Below are 12,534 nucleotides of genomic sequence, written 5' to 3' on the forward strand. Positions count from 1 at the left end.
TTTAGTCCAGGTCTATTAGTCTTTTTATTCCAGGAAAACGGACGAAAAATATGAACGGAAAAAATGCTTTCTCGAAATGTAAGCGCAGCATAGTTCTAGCGGGAAGATTCGCTGCTGTACATCATTAGCTAGGTAACTCCTGGCCAATCATATGTCAGCCATCACTTTATAAGTCTGCTTACAATCTATCACATTGCTGTTTCAGTGTGCTAACACAGCAACCTCCACCACCCCACTGCCACCAGTTGAGTCCCATCCTGCACGGGGGTAGGTTCCTCGCCCCTGCCTCCTATCACGGGCAGGATCTGACGGTTCCGAGTACACCTTCTTCGGACTGCCAGACGGAGCTTATGCCAAAGAGAGACATTACATTCCTTTTTCATATTCATCAAATAAATGTAATTTTAAACATGACTCAAGTCTGATAGAACTAGTACTACCTGCTACCGACTAGCACTAGCAAACCAAATTTCATGGGCGTGACCTAAACTAAAGACTATATAGTGCAACAATGCATGCCTACTTTTTCAGCTGTCTTGATTCCAGAACTATTTTTCCCATTCATTTTTTTCATAGGGATTTCATAAAGTACTTTATTAAAGCACCCTAAGCCATAAAACATACCAACCAGCTCAGAAGTGATTTTAAACAAAACGTATTTGAAAATCAGACAAAAAGACAAAGGGACAAGACTGTGTACTTAACGTCTTTCCATCTTAAGTTACAGGTTTAGTCCCACTGGAGTAACCAGAGGTTAAATGTCTTGCACAAGGACATAATGGTGATAGTTCATGAATCATCCCTTGTGGGGTTTGGATCTACAACCTTTCAGCTACCAGCCCAGATCAGGTTACCACTAAACTACACCCAACAATAAAAGAATGATGTTTACCATAGTGGGGAATGATGGCCCAGGCCATGGCTGCAGCGTAGATGCCTCCAAACATCCAGAACATGCAGAGCCAGCTCAAGTGCTCGCCACGCTTCTCCTGAGCCAGAAACTCCGAGTAATATGAGAAAACGATGGGAATCGAACCACCAATCCTATAGCACAGAGAGAATTAGGGGCATCAAACATAAAATATCTAATGTAAGGTGATGTACTTTAATGTTGACAATACATTTTTAATGCTGACCAAGACAAACCATTTATTTTTAAAAGTGTAAACACCAAGATGTTCCCAAGCATTTTTGTCAGCTGAACCCCACCAACCTCAAATATTTATTTAAAGGGATAGTTCACCAAAATTAAAATTCTCTCATTATTTACTCACCCTTATGAATAACACAAACAAAGAATTTTAGAAGAACATTTCAGCTCAGTAGATTTATAAAATGCAAGTGAATGGTGGAAAGAACTTTGAAGGTCCATAAAGCAAATACATGCAGCATAAAAGTAATCTATATGATACCAGTGGTTAAATCCATATATTTAGAAGTGATATGATAGGTGTGGGTGAGAAACAGTCCTTTTACCATTAATTCTCCCTGCCCAGTAGATGGCGATATGCATAAAGAATGTGAATTGCCAAAAAAAAGGATGACCGTGGAAGTGAAAGTGAAACTGGAGATTTATAGTGGAAAAAGGACATAAATATTGAACTTTTTCTCATCAACACCTATCATATCACTTCTGAAGATATGTATTAAACCACTGGAGTTGTATGGATTACTTTTATGCTGCCTTCATATGCTTTTTGGACCATCATATTTCTGGCCACCATTCACTTGCGTTTTATGGACCAACAGAGATGAGATTTTCTTTTAAAAATCTTTGTTTGTGTTCAGCAGAAGAAAGAAATTCATACACATCTGGGATGGCATGAGGGTGATTAAATGATTAGATAATTTTCATTTTTGGTTGGACTATCCCTTTAAAAAGCATAACCATAAAACATTAAATTGTTATCTTTGTATTAAACAAAGGGGTGTTCAGGAAACCTGTTTTAGGACAGTTAATATTTTTCAAAATTTGTCTCCATTGGGTCATGCTATTTACAATGTCAAAGAAATCATACACAAATTTAAACATCAAAACAAGAGGATGACACCTAAATGATCATTTTTGTAGTAGTCTTATATAAGAGAGACTGTAAGAGATGTAATTCAAGCATTTACCCCACACCGGAGAGCAGGCGACAGAACAGGAAAGAGCTGTATCCTTGGACAAAGGAGGAGAAGAAAGCAAATACACTGTTGATGGAGAGAGAGATGAGAAGAGTCTGTCTGCGCCCGATTCTGTCAGCCAGACCTCCCCATACGAAGGCACCCACCATCATACCCAGATACACAATAAGACCTGAAAGACAGAGAGATGGTATTCACACCAGAATCCTGTTCAAACCCATATCAGATTAGCAAGTCTACATATTCTCTACAGAACAAGGGATCAAGGTTTAGCTGGTTAGTTTGCAATTTACTTTAACTGCAATGCAACTACTGTAAATGCTGTAACTACAACATTACGCAACCATAAACCTGTTCCTCCATTAATAGCCATTTAAAACCACATTTATATTTAGAAACATCTAAGTATTTCATTATTGTAAAGTAAATGGTCTACACTTATATAGCTCTTTTTTAACCTTAGTGATTTTCAAAGTGCTTTACACTGTGACACATTCACCCATTCACACACACACACACACACACACACACACACACACACACACACACACACACACTAATATCGGCAGAGCTGCCATGCAAGGTGCTAGCCTGCAATTGGGAGCAACTTGGGGTTCAGTGTCTTGCCCAAGGACACTTCGTCATGTGGGTCGTGAATCGAACCACCTTGTGATTAGTGGCCAAATCACTCTACCACCTGAGCCACAGCTGCCCCACTAAAGTCAATGTTTCACCAGTGCCTACAGTTTTTGGAGGGCTCTTAAAAGTGTGAATAACTTCCTGCATGTATTATAGATCTCCTTGGAAGACACTGCAAAAAATCATTTTCTTAATTAGTGTTTTTGGCTTGATTTCCAGTAAAATATCAATAAAATAATTTCACATAAACAATGAGTGTGATTTGAAGGTTGTATTTTTCTCTAAGATTAAATGTTTATTCCACTTACAGTTAGGTTTATGGTTAGTATTTGGTTAGGGTGTATGTTTGACTGATATATAGTACATCATTTACAACTAAAAACAACTCACTTTACGGCTTTCTTTTGGCACCACTCTGAGGGTATTTCACCCGGAATCTGAAGTTCAGATGTGCCCCTACTTTCAACAACACTTCCAGCTTCAGCCACTGGAGATAGTGATTCAAATTTCAGTCAGCTCAGACCGATTTTGCAGCAGAACTTTTGACCTACTGTTGCCGAATTCAGTGTTATCAGATCAGTGCTCAGGTAGATTACGTCTGTATTGTAATCTGGTACTGATTACAAATTCCATAACTACAAATGTAATCAGTAAAATCATCTCTTAGATTACATTTTAAATGTAATCTAATCTAATCTAATTAACATAACTGTTAATCAGAAGGTCACTGATTGTGTCCTTGAGCAAGACACTTAACTCCAGGTTGCTCCGGGGGGATTGTCCCTGTAATAAGGGCTCTGTAAGTCGCTTTGTATAAAAGTGTCTGCCAAATGCGTAAATGTAAATGTAAATGTGATTGCTTTTGGATCACCTCTATCCTAATTCGTGTTCATTTGCATTTGAGCAGGATAAGCATGTACCATTCTGACAATTTTGCTTAAATGCATTAAAGGAAATTTATTATATCTAAATATGAGAAATGAGATAATTTTTTTGTGTGTGGTTACTTGATATTTGTCTGTTTCTGAGTAAAATAACAAACTTTAAAAATGTCTTAGTCTGACAATTATAGCATTAAAAATGCCATCCATTTGTGTAACAGATCAGACCAGTTATATTTGTGAATCAACATCACAAAAACAAAAACAGTCTCATAAATGATCACAGAAGCAAAAGCTCATTCATGTATATTATTTATGCCGTTACTGCCTTTGCCTGATTAATATGTAATCATGTAATCCATAAAAAGTCATTTTAATCTTATTAGGAATATTTTAAAATGTAATTAATATGACGTCCAGCTGGCAGGAGGCCTCGGGGAAGACCCAGGACTAGGTGGAGAGATTACATCTCCACACTGGCCTGGGAACGCCTCAGGGTCCCCCAGTCAGAGCTGGTTAATGTGGCTCGGGATAGGGAAGTTTGGGGCCCCCTGCTGGAGCTGCTGCCCCCGTGGCCCTACTTCGGATAAGTGGTTGAAGATGGATGGATGGTAATTAATATAATTACAAGTAGTTAATTTTTGTAATCTGATTACCTAATCCATATTTAATGTAATCTGTAACCACCTAGCACTGGATCAGTCTGGGCTACATATGATAAAATATAATTAAAATGTAAAATGTTTCATTGTTCACAAAGTGCCCACATTAATTTCCCAAAAAAGGGATGTCATTTGTGCTTGTAAGTGAATGTCTTTAGATACAGTGTGATTTCAAGAATTCACACAGACTGCTGAATGAGGACTGTTATTTCACAGCTCTACCTCCAGTTGATCATGTGACTGAGGGTGTGAACGCAGAAATGCGTCATCTAGCAACACCACAGCAGACTGCTGGCACTGCTGGCATACATGTCCTGCCAGTGACTGTTTGCCAATGATGTAGCAGTAATTCACATGCAAATCATTGTGGATATGATAAGTACAATGCATGAACATTTTATTGCTCAGATGTTGCTCTTTCAGCTCAGGAGACTTTATTAGGTTTTCAGTTATGTTTCATTAGAGTATCAACTTTGTTGAATAAAACAGACACAACTGAGACAATTGTTAACGTACCGTAAGAGAATAGAGCTGTAAAATAACATGTTGACTATAATTCTGGTCAGCGTAGTCTGGTGACCAGTCATGCTGTTGTTTTCTGCCTGTAAATGACCAGTCTACAGAAGCTGTCAGCTGTCTGCACTGTTTTTCTCTCACCTTGACATCACAATGGCAGACAGGAATGATGATAAGCCTTGATAGGCATCACTGCATTGCAGCAGCGGGGGCAGTTATCTCACCCCCTCCTCTCCTGGCCCATCGGCTAACACCGCACAAACCCCGCACAGGAGATGCCCATGGCTCTCAACACCTGGCTGTGGTAATACTCAAGCATTCAATCCACTGATGAGTGCATTAGCCAAGGGATTTAAATATGGTAAAACTAAACTCTTAGTTTTACCATTAAAAAAAAGCCTTTTCCTGCACAGGTACATATCTTATGCTTTTAAGCATGAACTACAATTCATTTTGTTAGATTTCTCTGCAAACAAAGAGGAATAATATGTACCTTATGCTATTTTGCTTTTCAAGTAAAAGTGTCTTGTTTACAGTTTTTCCTCAATCGCTTTGGCTAATTTTTTTAAACAGTCTTAACATTTTCTAAACTGTAAGTGCAATTGTCACAACTGTTTTATGGGACATCACAATACTATTGTATGTCTGCAAAATGTAGTAACTCACCCAAAACATTTAATTCATGCTTCAAATTCTAGTTATTGTGTCAGTAAATTGTCCAATGCCACCAAAATGTTTAGATGTTTTTCACTGTGTAGGGCACGCATGAGTGCGCACGGCCGGCCCACAGTCCGGGCTAATCAGCCGAGGAGAGGGATAAAGCCTAGCCGGATATGGCAGTTCGGGAGAGAGAGAGAGAGCCACACACAGCTGCCATGTGTGTATTTGTTTGTGTCTTTTTAAGTTTTCATTAAACATTATTTTGATGGTTCGTCTGGTTCCCACCTCCTCCTTGCCCACATTACCCTGTTACATTGGTGCCAAACCCAGGAAGGAGGAGGGATGCACTGTCGTGGAGTCCTCCCCACTGCCATCCGCCCAAAGGAGCAGCCAGAGTACGGAGGATTTGCTGCCAGCCGCCTGGACGCTGAGGAATGGTCATCATCCACGAGGGGCGGAGGGGCTCACTACCGGCCGCCAGAACGCGGAGGGGCGTTCCATCTGCCAGGGGTCAGAGGACTCGCTGCTGTCCGCCCAGGGAGGAGTGGCTGTTGTCCGCCAGAGGGAGGAGGAGTGGTCGATGACCAGTCGACGGCGTGACTGGGAACCGGCGAGCAATTATTTTTAGCTCTCTCTCCTTTCTCTCGCTGTCGCTTCACCTCGCTCTTTCCCTCTCCCCTTTTCCCTCCCCTTGTCTCCCTCCCAGGTATCGAAAGGGAGGGAAAGCCTGCTGGAATGGGGGGTGGGGTGGGTAGAACGTCATGCCAGGGGTTCCCCTGCCTGAGGCAAAGGAGGGAGGAGTGTGACGATGAGGAAGGGGAAGTGTGACGAGGAGGGCAGGGCCGGGCCGGGCCGTGAGTGTGTACGGCTGGACACCAATCGGGTTAATCAGCCGAGGAGAGGGATAAAGCCTAGCTGGATGCGGCAGTTTGGGAGAGAGAGCCACACACAGCTGACGTGTGTGTATTTGTTTGTGTCTAAGTTTTAATTGACCATTATTTTGATGGTTTGTCCGGTTCCTGCCTCCTTGCCCACATTACCCTGTTACATTCACCATGGCTGTCAACCAAGGAAATGTTCGTTACATACAAATTTCTGTAGTACAAAGGAAATGCACATTTGTATTAATACAGTACATGTATTTTTGTAACAATGTGTTGCATGTAAACAGAAAATTCACATTTGCATGTCCATTTTTACACATTTCTTGCACATAAAGTCATATAGAGTGAACAGAAAATTGCCACAAATTGACATCCATGCAAAAAAAAAAACAACTTACTTACTTAGTACTTACTCTTTTGCACACTCTTTGAAATTAGCTTGCATAAGAAATTCAAATCTGGTGTAACAAGAAACTAATTGTTCAGAGATTTGTACTTAATATTTTGGAAATAAAAAGAACTTCCCAAAGCTTTTGAGAAAAACTGTAATAGAAAACGGGACAAACACATTTCTATTGCTTTGTCTTATACGACAGTTCTTTAAAACTGTCAAAAAAGACCTGAATGGTCATTGGTTTGAATCAGTCACTAAATAATTACACACTGAATCATTCATTGTGGCTACTGAAATAACATTGGAATCACTTACTGACTGGATTTAATGACAGACTATATTGTTAGGACATTGTTAGAGCACAACAGAGCCCACCCATTTTTTCGGCTGTCTTGGTTCCAGAAGTATTTTTCCCATTCATCATTCCATACGGATTTCATAAAATCGCATAGTTAATTATTAAGACTATTTTAAGACATCAGAAAGAGCTCGTCTGTGTTAAGCAGCATAACTATGAGCAAAATACCTACCAGAAAATTACCTCATGGACTGCCACTAGTGTATTTCTTTGCAACTGTGTTTCTTAAATTATATTTTGCTTTGTTGGTCATTTTCTAGCAGTGTAAACGTGTAAATATTTGTTATTTAGTGTTTTTTTTTTTAGCAGCCTGGTATCATGAACATCACATGACCATTGCAAAATTTTAGCACAACGAAATGAAACATCTTATTACACTTTGGCTGCAGTTTCCAAGTGAAATGTCCAGCCGGGGAACCATAAACGAGTAAAGTGGTGTTGTAATTAGACAATGTTTTTAAGGTGAATTTTAGATCTATCTACCTCCCTAACCAAAAACTTTAACCTAAACCAAACAATAGTGTCCAACCACATCATCTTGTGTCACTTCTATGACACTCTCGTCTCTCGTGTCAACTTGCGTGTTTGACTGATCTCGAACCGCGGTCTCCCGAGTCCAAAGTCCAGCACACTATCCAAGTGAATGTGACCAACTCCAAAAAGCACTTAAAGCAGCATAAAATTAATCCATACAACTCCAGTGGTTTAATATATGTCTTCTGAAGCAATGTAATCACTTTAGGTTAGGAAAATGATCAATATTTCAATCCTTTTTTTACTACAAATCTCCACTTTCAGAATGTGAATGTAAAAGTGAAAGTGGAGATTTATAAAAAATTACTTAAATGTTTCTCAACCACATCAATCATATCGCATATGAAGATATGGATTTAACCACTTTTATGCTGCCTTTATGTGCTTTTTGGACCTTCAAAAGGTCTGGTCACCATTCACTTGCATGCATGGACCTACAGCTGAGATATTCTTCTAAAAATCTTTGTGTTCTGCAGAAGAAAGAATACACATCTGGGATGGCATGAGGGTGATTAAATGATGGAAGAATTTTCATTTTTGGGTGAACTATCACTTTAATGGTGCACTGCAAAAACAGAATTCTGTTGAAAACACTGACTAAAAACATGATTCAATTCTTAAAAATGTTCCATAAATGACCAAGGTGCAGGAAAGATGTTTAGAGCTTTGTAAACAAAGTGCATTCACATCCTGTGGAACTTTGCAATGCTTTCCGCAGTATTCTGCAGCCGTGCAGGCCTGCTTATGACCTTCAAAGCCAGCGATGCAGAACACATCTGCGAGGGAGACCTGAACAATAGTGATGACAACGCTTAACACACGTGCAATGCTGTGTGTGAGATTTTTCACGACTTGCTCACCTGACAGCCCTAATAACACTGCGGCTCATGCGGTTAACCATATGTCTTGAAATTAAATGCGAGGCATGTGTTTTACACAACTCACTGCTACACTGATGCTCTATGGATGGAGAGCACAACCCAGCCAATTAGGGCTCGGTGATGGCTGAGTGGGCGGGGCCACTTGCATTATGTCACGGGGGTCTCGGAGACACAGGAGAGGGGAGGGGCAGGACAAGTGCCTGGAGACAGCTGACCTCCTCCTCTTCCTCAAAGAGAAAGAGCAGAGGGGGAAGGGCAAGAGAAGAGGCTTTGATTTTCCTGCACAGTGACAGGAAAGCACACAGGTTTCAGGATTGAGGAAGTGAGGAAAAAGAGAAAGTGGGGGAGGGGCTGGGAGACTATTTATAGTGCCATTTTTTTTCCTGTGTCTTACTGTGAGTGCACATTCTCTCTCTCTCTCTCTCTCTCTCTCGCGTCATAGCTGAGGAAAGCAATGGACTGTGGCAGGTTTGTGGATTTTGTTCCTCAGTTAATGTGCCATTTGGCACACGTTGTGCTGCTAAATGTGTTCGGTGAAAGGTACAGCATCACCTTTCACCTGCACTTTTCACACAGTAGCACACAAAGACATGCTCTGCACTTGTTGAGGTCAATAGAGGAACTCGGACACATAAAAGCTTCTCACAGCTAGAGCTTTATCTGTCTATATTTTTCCATCCATCCATCCATCCATCTATATCTTTATGTAATACAAATCCATCACCCCTAATATCTGATTTAACATAACATTTAGTGAATTGCTATCATTGTTTTGTTAAATGAGTGTATGATTCTTCTACTTTTCATATTTCAAAAATCAATAACAGCGCCTCCTCTCTATTTTACCTCATTTCTTGCGTTTAAACCCATCAGTGGAGGAACATGCAGTTTGACTGCTGGATGCGGTGAGCCGAAATAAATATCATCCACAGGCCATTTCATCCCACACATCCACACTGTTGAATTTGATTGGAGCATGTCATGTGACAGAGGCATTTCTGCTGCAGAGCTGCAGATGCATGTGCATGTAGAGGGTAAGGCACTAGGACCCAGCAGAGGCTTGGTGAGCACTCCACCATGAGTCAGGGCTGTTTTGTAATAATTGAGAGACCAAGGGCCCTGCTCCCCAATGGCACAAATACACACGCTCAGACAGTGCGCTCAAGTTGAGACCCAGACTGAACGTATCAATGGACAAATGCTACCATTACTGCGCATGCTAAAAATGTTAACCGATATCATGAAGGCATTAGCTAATAAAGCTAAGGAATTTGTTTGTCAGTGAACAAATGTAAAAACCATCAAAGGGGAACTCCATATGAGGACTCATGCATATGTACTACCTGGACACCTGCAAGGCAACTGAATGGTTTCATATTCATTATGTTTGTTTAAGAATGAACCCACATTTCATAAAGTCTGGCCATTGTATCTTAAGAATAAGCCATGAAAGCAAGCTGTGGTGTTCAGTATGTATTGTCTGTTAATTATAGCTCAATGCTGGGTTGGGTTCAAACAGGACGGAAGATAGTGTGTCCTTGGTGGACAGACTGAGAGATGGTAAATTGGGAAAGAGTTGACAGTCGAAAATGGCCACAAGAAATATACTGTTAATGATATAACGAGAACTCTTTACTTGCATAGATATATTATCAGAAAGAATATTATATATACTTCTTATTTGGAAAGAGGTCCCTAGATCCAAAGAAAAATAAAGAAAGAATAACAGCTCATTTTCATGTGTCAAGAAATATCACACCTGCAAATAGTTTTGAAGTATCTGTTACAGTCTTGTTCATTTTAGACAGCGTGTCATTAAACAAATAGTTCACCCATAAATTAAAATTCTAATTTACTCACCCTCATGCCATCCCAGATGTAAATGTTTGAAATCTTTGCAGAAGATTCAAAGATATTTTGAAGAATATGTCAGCTCTGTAGGTCCATACAATGCAAGTGAACGGTGACCCAAATTTTGGAAGTTCCAAAAAACACACAAAGGCAGCATAAAAGTAATCCATAAGACTCCATAAAGTGATCCAATCGGTTTGGGGTGAGAACAGACCAAAATGTAAATCCTTTTTCACAATAAATCTTGCGATTGCAGTCTCTAGGCACCATCTTGATTTCAAGCTTGATTACACTTCTTAGTGCTTGAATTGTGCTAAATCTGGACTTAAAATTAAAAATGAGTTATTTTTTTCTGTTATCACCCAAAACCGACTGAATTGCTTCAGAAGACATGGATTAAACCAACTGAAGTCTTTTGTGTATTTTTTGGAGCTTTGGTCACCATTCACTTGCATTGTATGTGGAGCTGAGATATGCTTCTAAAAATCTTTGTTTTTTGCAGAGGAAAGTAAGTCATACACATCTGGGATGGCATGATGGTGAGTAAATGATGAGAGAATTTTCATTTTTGAATGAATAGTGTCTTAATGACTACAGACCTGTCGCTCTTGCGTCTGTGGTCAAGAAGTAATTTGAGAGTCTGGTTTTGAGCTACCTGAAGGACATCACTGGACCCCTGCTAGGCCCCCTTAAGTTTGCTTATGAGCAAACAGGTCTGTGGATGATGCTGTCAGCATGTGACTGTATTATATCCTTCAACACCTTGACAGACCTGGGACTCATTCAAGGATCCTATTTGTGGACTTCAGTTCAGCCTTCAATACCATCAAGCCTGATCTTCTCTCAACCAAACTGACCCAGCTCTCCATGCTAACCACAATCTGTTGCTGGATCAACAGCTTTCTGACAGATAGTGAGACTGGGGAAAATCCCATTAGGGACCCTCACTGTTAGCGCTGGTGCTCCTCTGTTCTCTCTCCACTGCTCTTCTCCCTGTACACGAATAACTGCACTGCAAAGGACCCCTCTGTCAAGCTCCTGATGTTTGCGAATACGCAATGATCATTAGCCTCATCCATGATGGTGATGAGTCTGTATACAGATGGGAGGTTGAACAGCTTGCTGTGTCGTGTGGTCACAACGGGGCTGCACGACTCAGTTGGTAGAGCAGGTCGGCCACTAATCGCAGGGTTGGTGGTTCAAATCCTGGCCCACACGACTCCACATGCCGAAGTGTCCTTGGGCAAGACACTGAACCCCAAGTTGCTTCCAATGGCAGTCTAGAGCTGCCTTACATAGCAGCTCTGCCGCTATTGGTGTATGAATGTGTGTGTGAATGGGTGAATGAGTCACTGTGTAAAGCTCTTTGAATACTGTTAAGGCTTAAAGAGGCGCTAAATAAGTGCAGACCATTTACAACACCCTTGAGCTGAACACGCACAAAACAGTGGAGATGATAGTGGACTTCAGGAGAAATCCCCCACACTCCACCCCCTCACCATCCTGAACAGCACTGTGGCAGCAGTGGAGCTCTACCATTTCTCAGGACCTGAATAGACTCACCACATAGACTCCATTGTGAAGAAGGCTCAGCAGAGGTTGTACTTCCTTCGCCAGCTGAGGAAGTTCTACTCAGCTGTCATTGAGTCTGTCCTGTGTACATCTATAACTGTCTGGTTTGGTTCAGCCACCAAATCATGCAGAAGGAAACTACAACGGACAGTCAGGACTTCTGGGATTATTATTGGTCCCACCCTGCAAGGCCTGTACATCTCCAGAATGTGCAGGAAGAATCACTCTGAACTAAACACACCCTGCCCTCTCCCTTTTTGAACTGTTGCCCTCTGATCGGCGCTACAGAGCACTCAGCACCGGGACAACCAGGCACAAGAACAGTTTTTACCCTAAGGCCGTTTTCCTCATGAACAATTAAACTGCCTCAGCACTCCCCCATTTTGCAGTAATGTAAATACATATCTCATCTCAAATTCACATATTTAATAACTGTACATACCCTACATGCTTTTTAAACAGTATTGAAAGAATTCCATACATGCTGGGCACTTAGTGGCTGCTTTTCTTAATTATTCGGTTAGGGTCTTTCAAGTTATCCATTTCAAAAACACACTTGGCAATGAAGCTCATTC

General features: G+C 40.9%; 1 protein-coding gene across 1 annotated transcript in view; it reads right to left on the reverse strand.

Annotated features, from left to right (window-relative positions):
• LOC127656101 (synaptic vesicle glycoprotein 2A-like) overlaps positions 1-12,534 on the reverse strand; it is a 50,985-nt gene that overhangs the window by 14,120 nt on the left and 24,331 nt on the right. Inside the window, exons 3-4 of the mRNA XM_052144278.1 lie at positions 2,119-2,299; positions 893-1,044 (exon numbers count right to left, since the gene is read on the reverse strand). Of these exons, the coding sequence (XP_052000238.1) occupies positions 893-1,044; positions 2,119-2,299 (333 nt within the window). The remainder of the gene's footprint in view (positions 1-892; positions 1,045-2,118; positions 2,300-12,534) is intronic.

Source organism: Xyrauchen texanus, chromosome 15 (genome assembly GCF_025860055.1).
Source record: "Xyrauchen texanus isolate HMW12.3.18 chromosome 15, RBS_HiC_50CHRs, whole genome shotgun sequence".
Taxonomy (NCBI): domain Eukaryota; kingdom Metazoa; phylum Chordata; class Actinopteri; order Cypriniformes; family Catostomidae; genus Xyrauchen; species Xyrauchen texanus.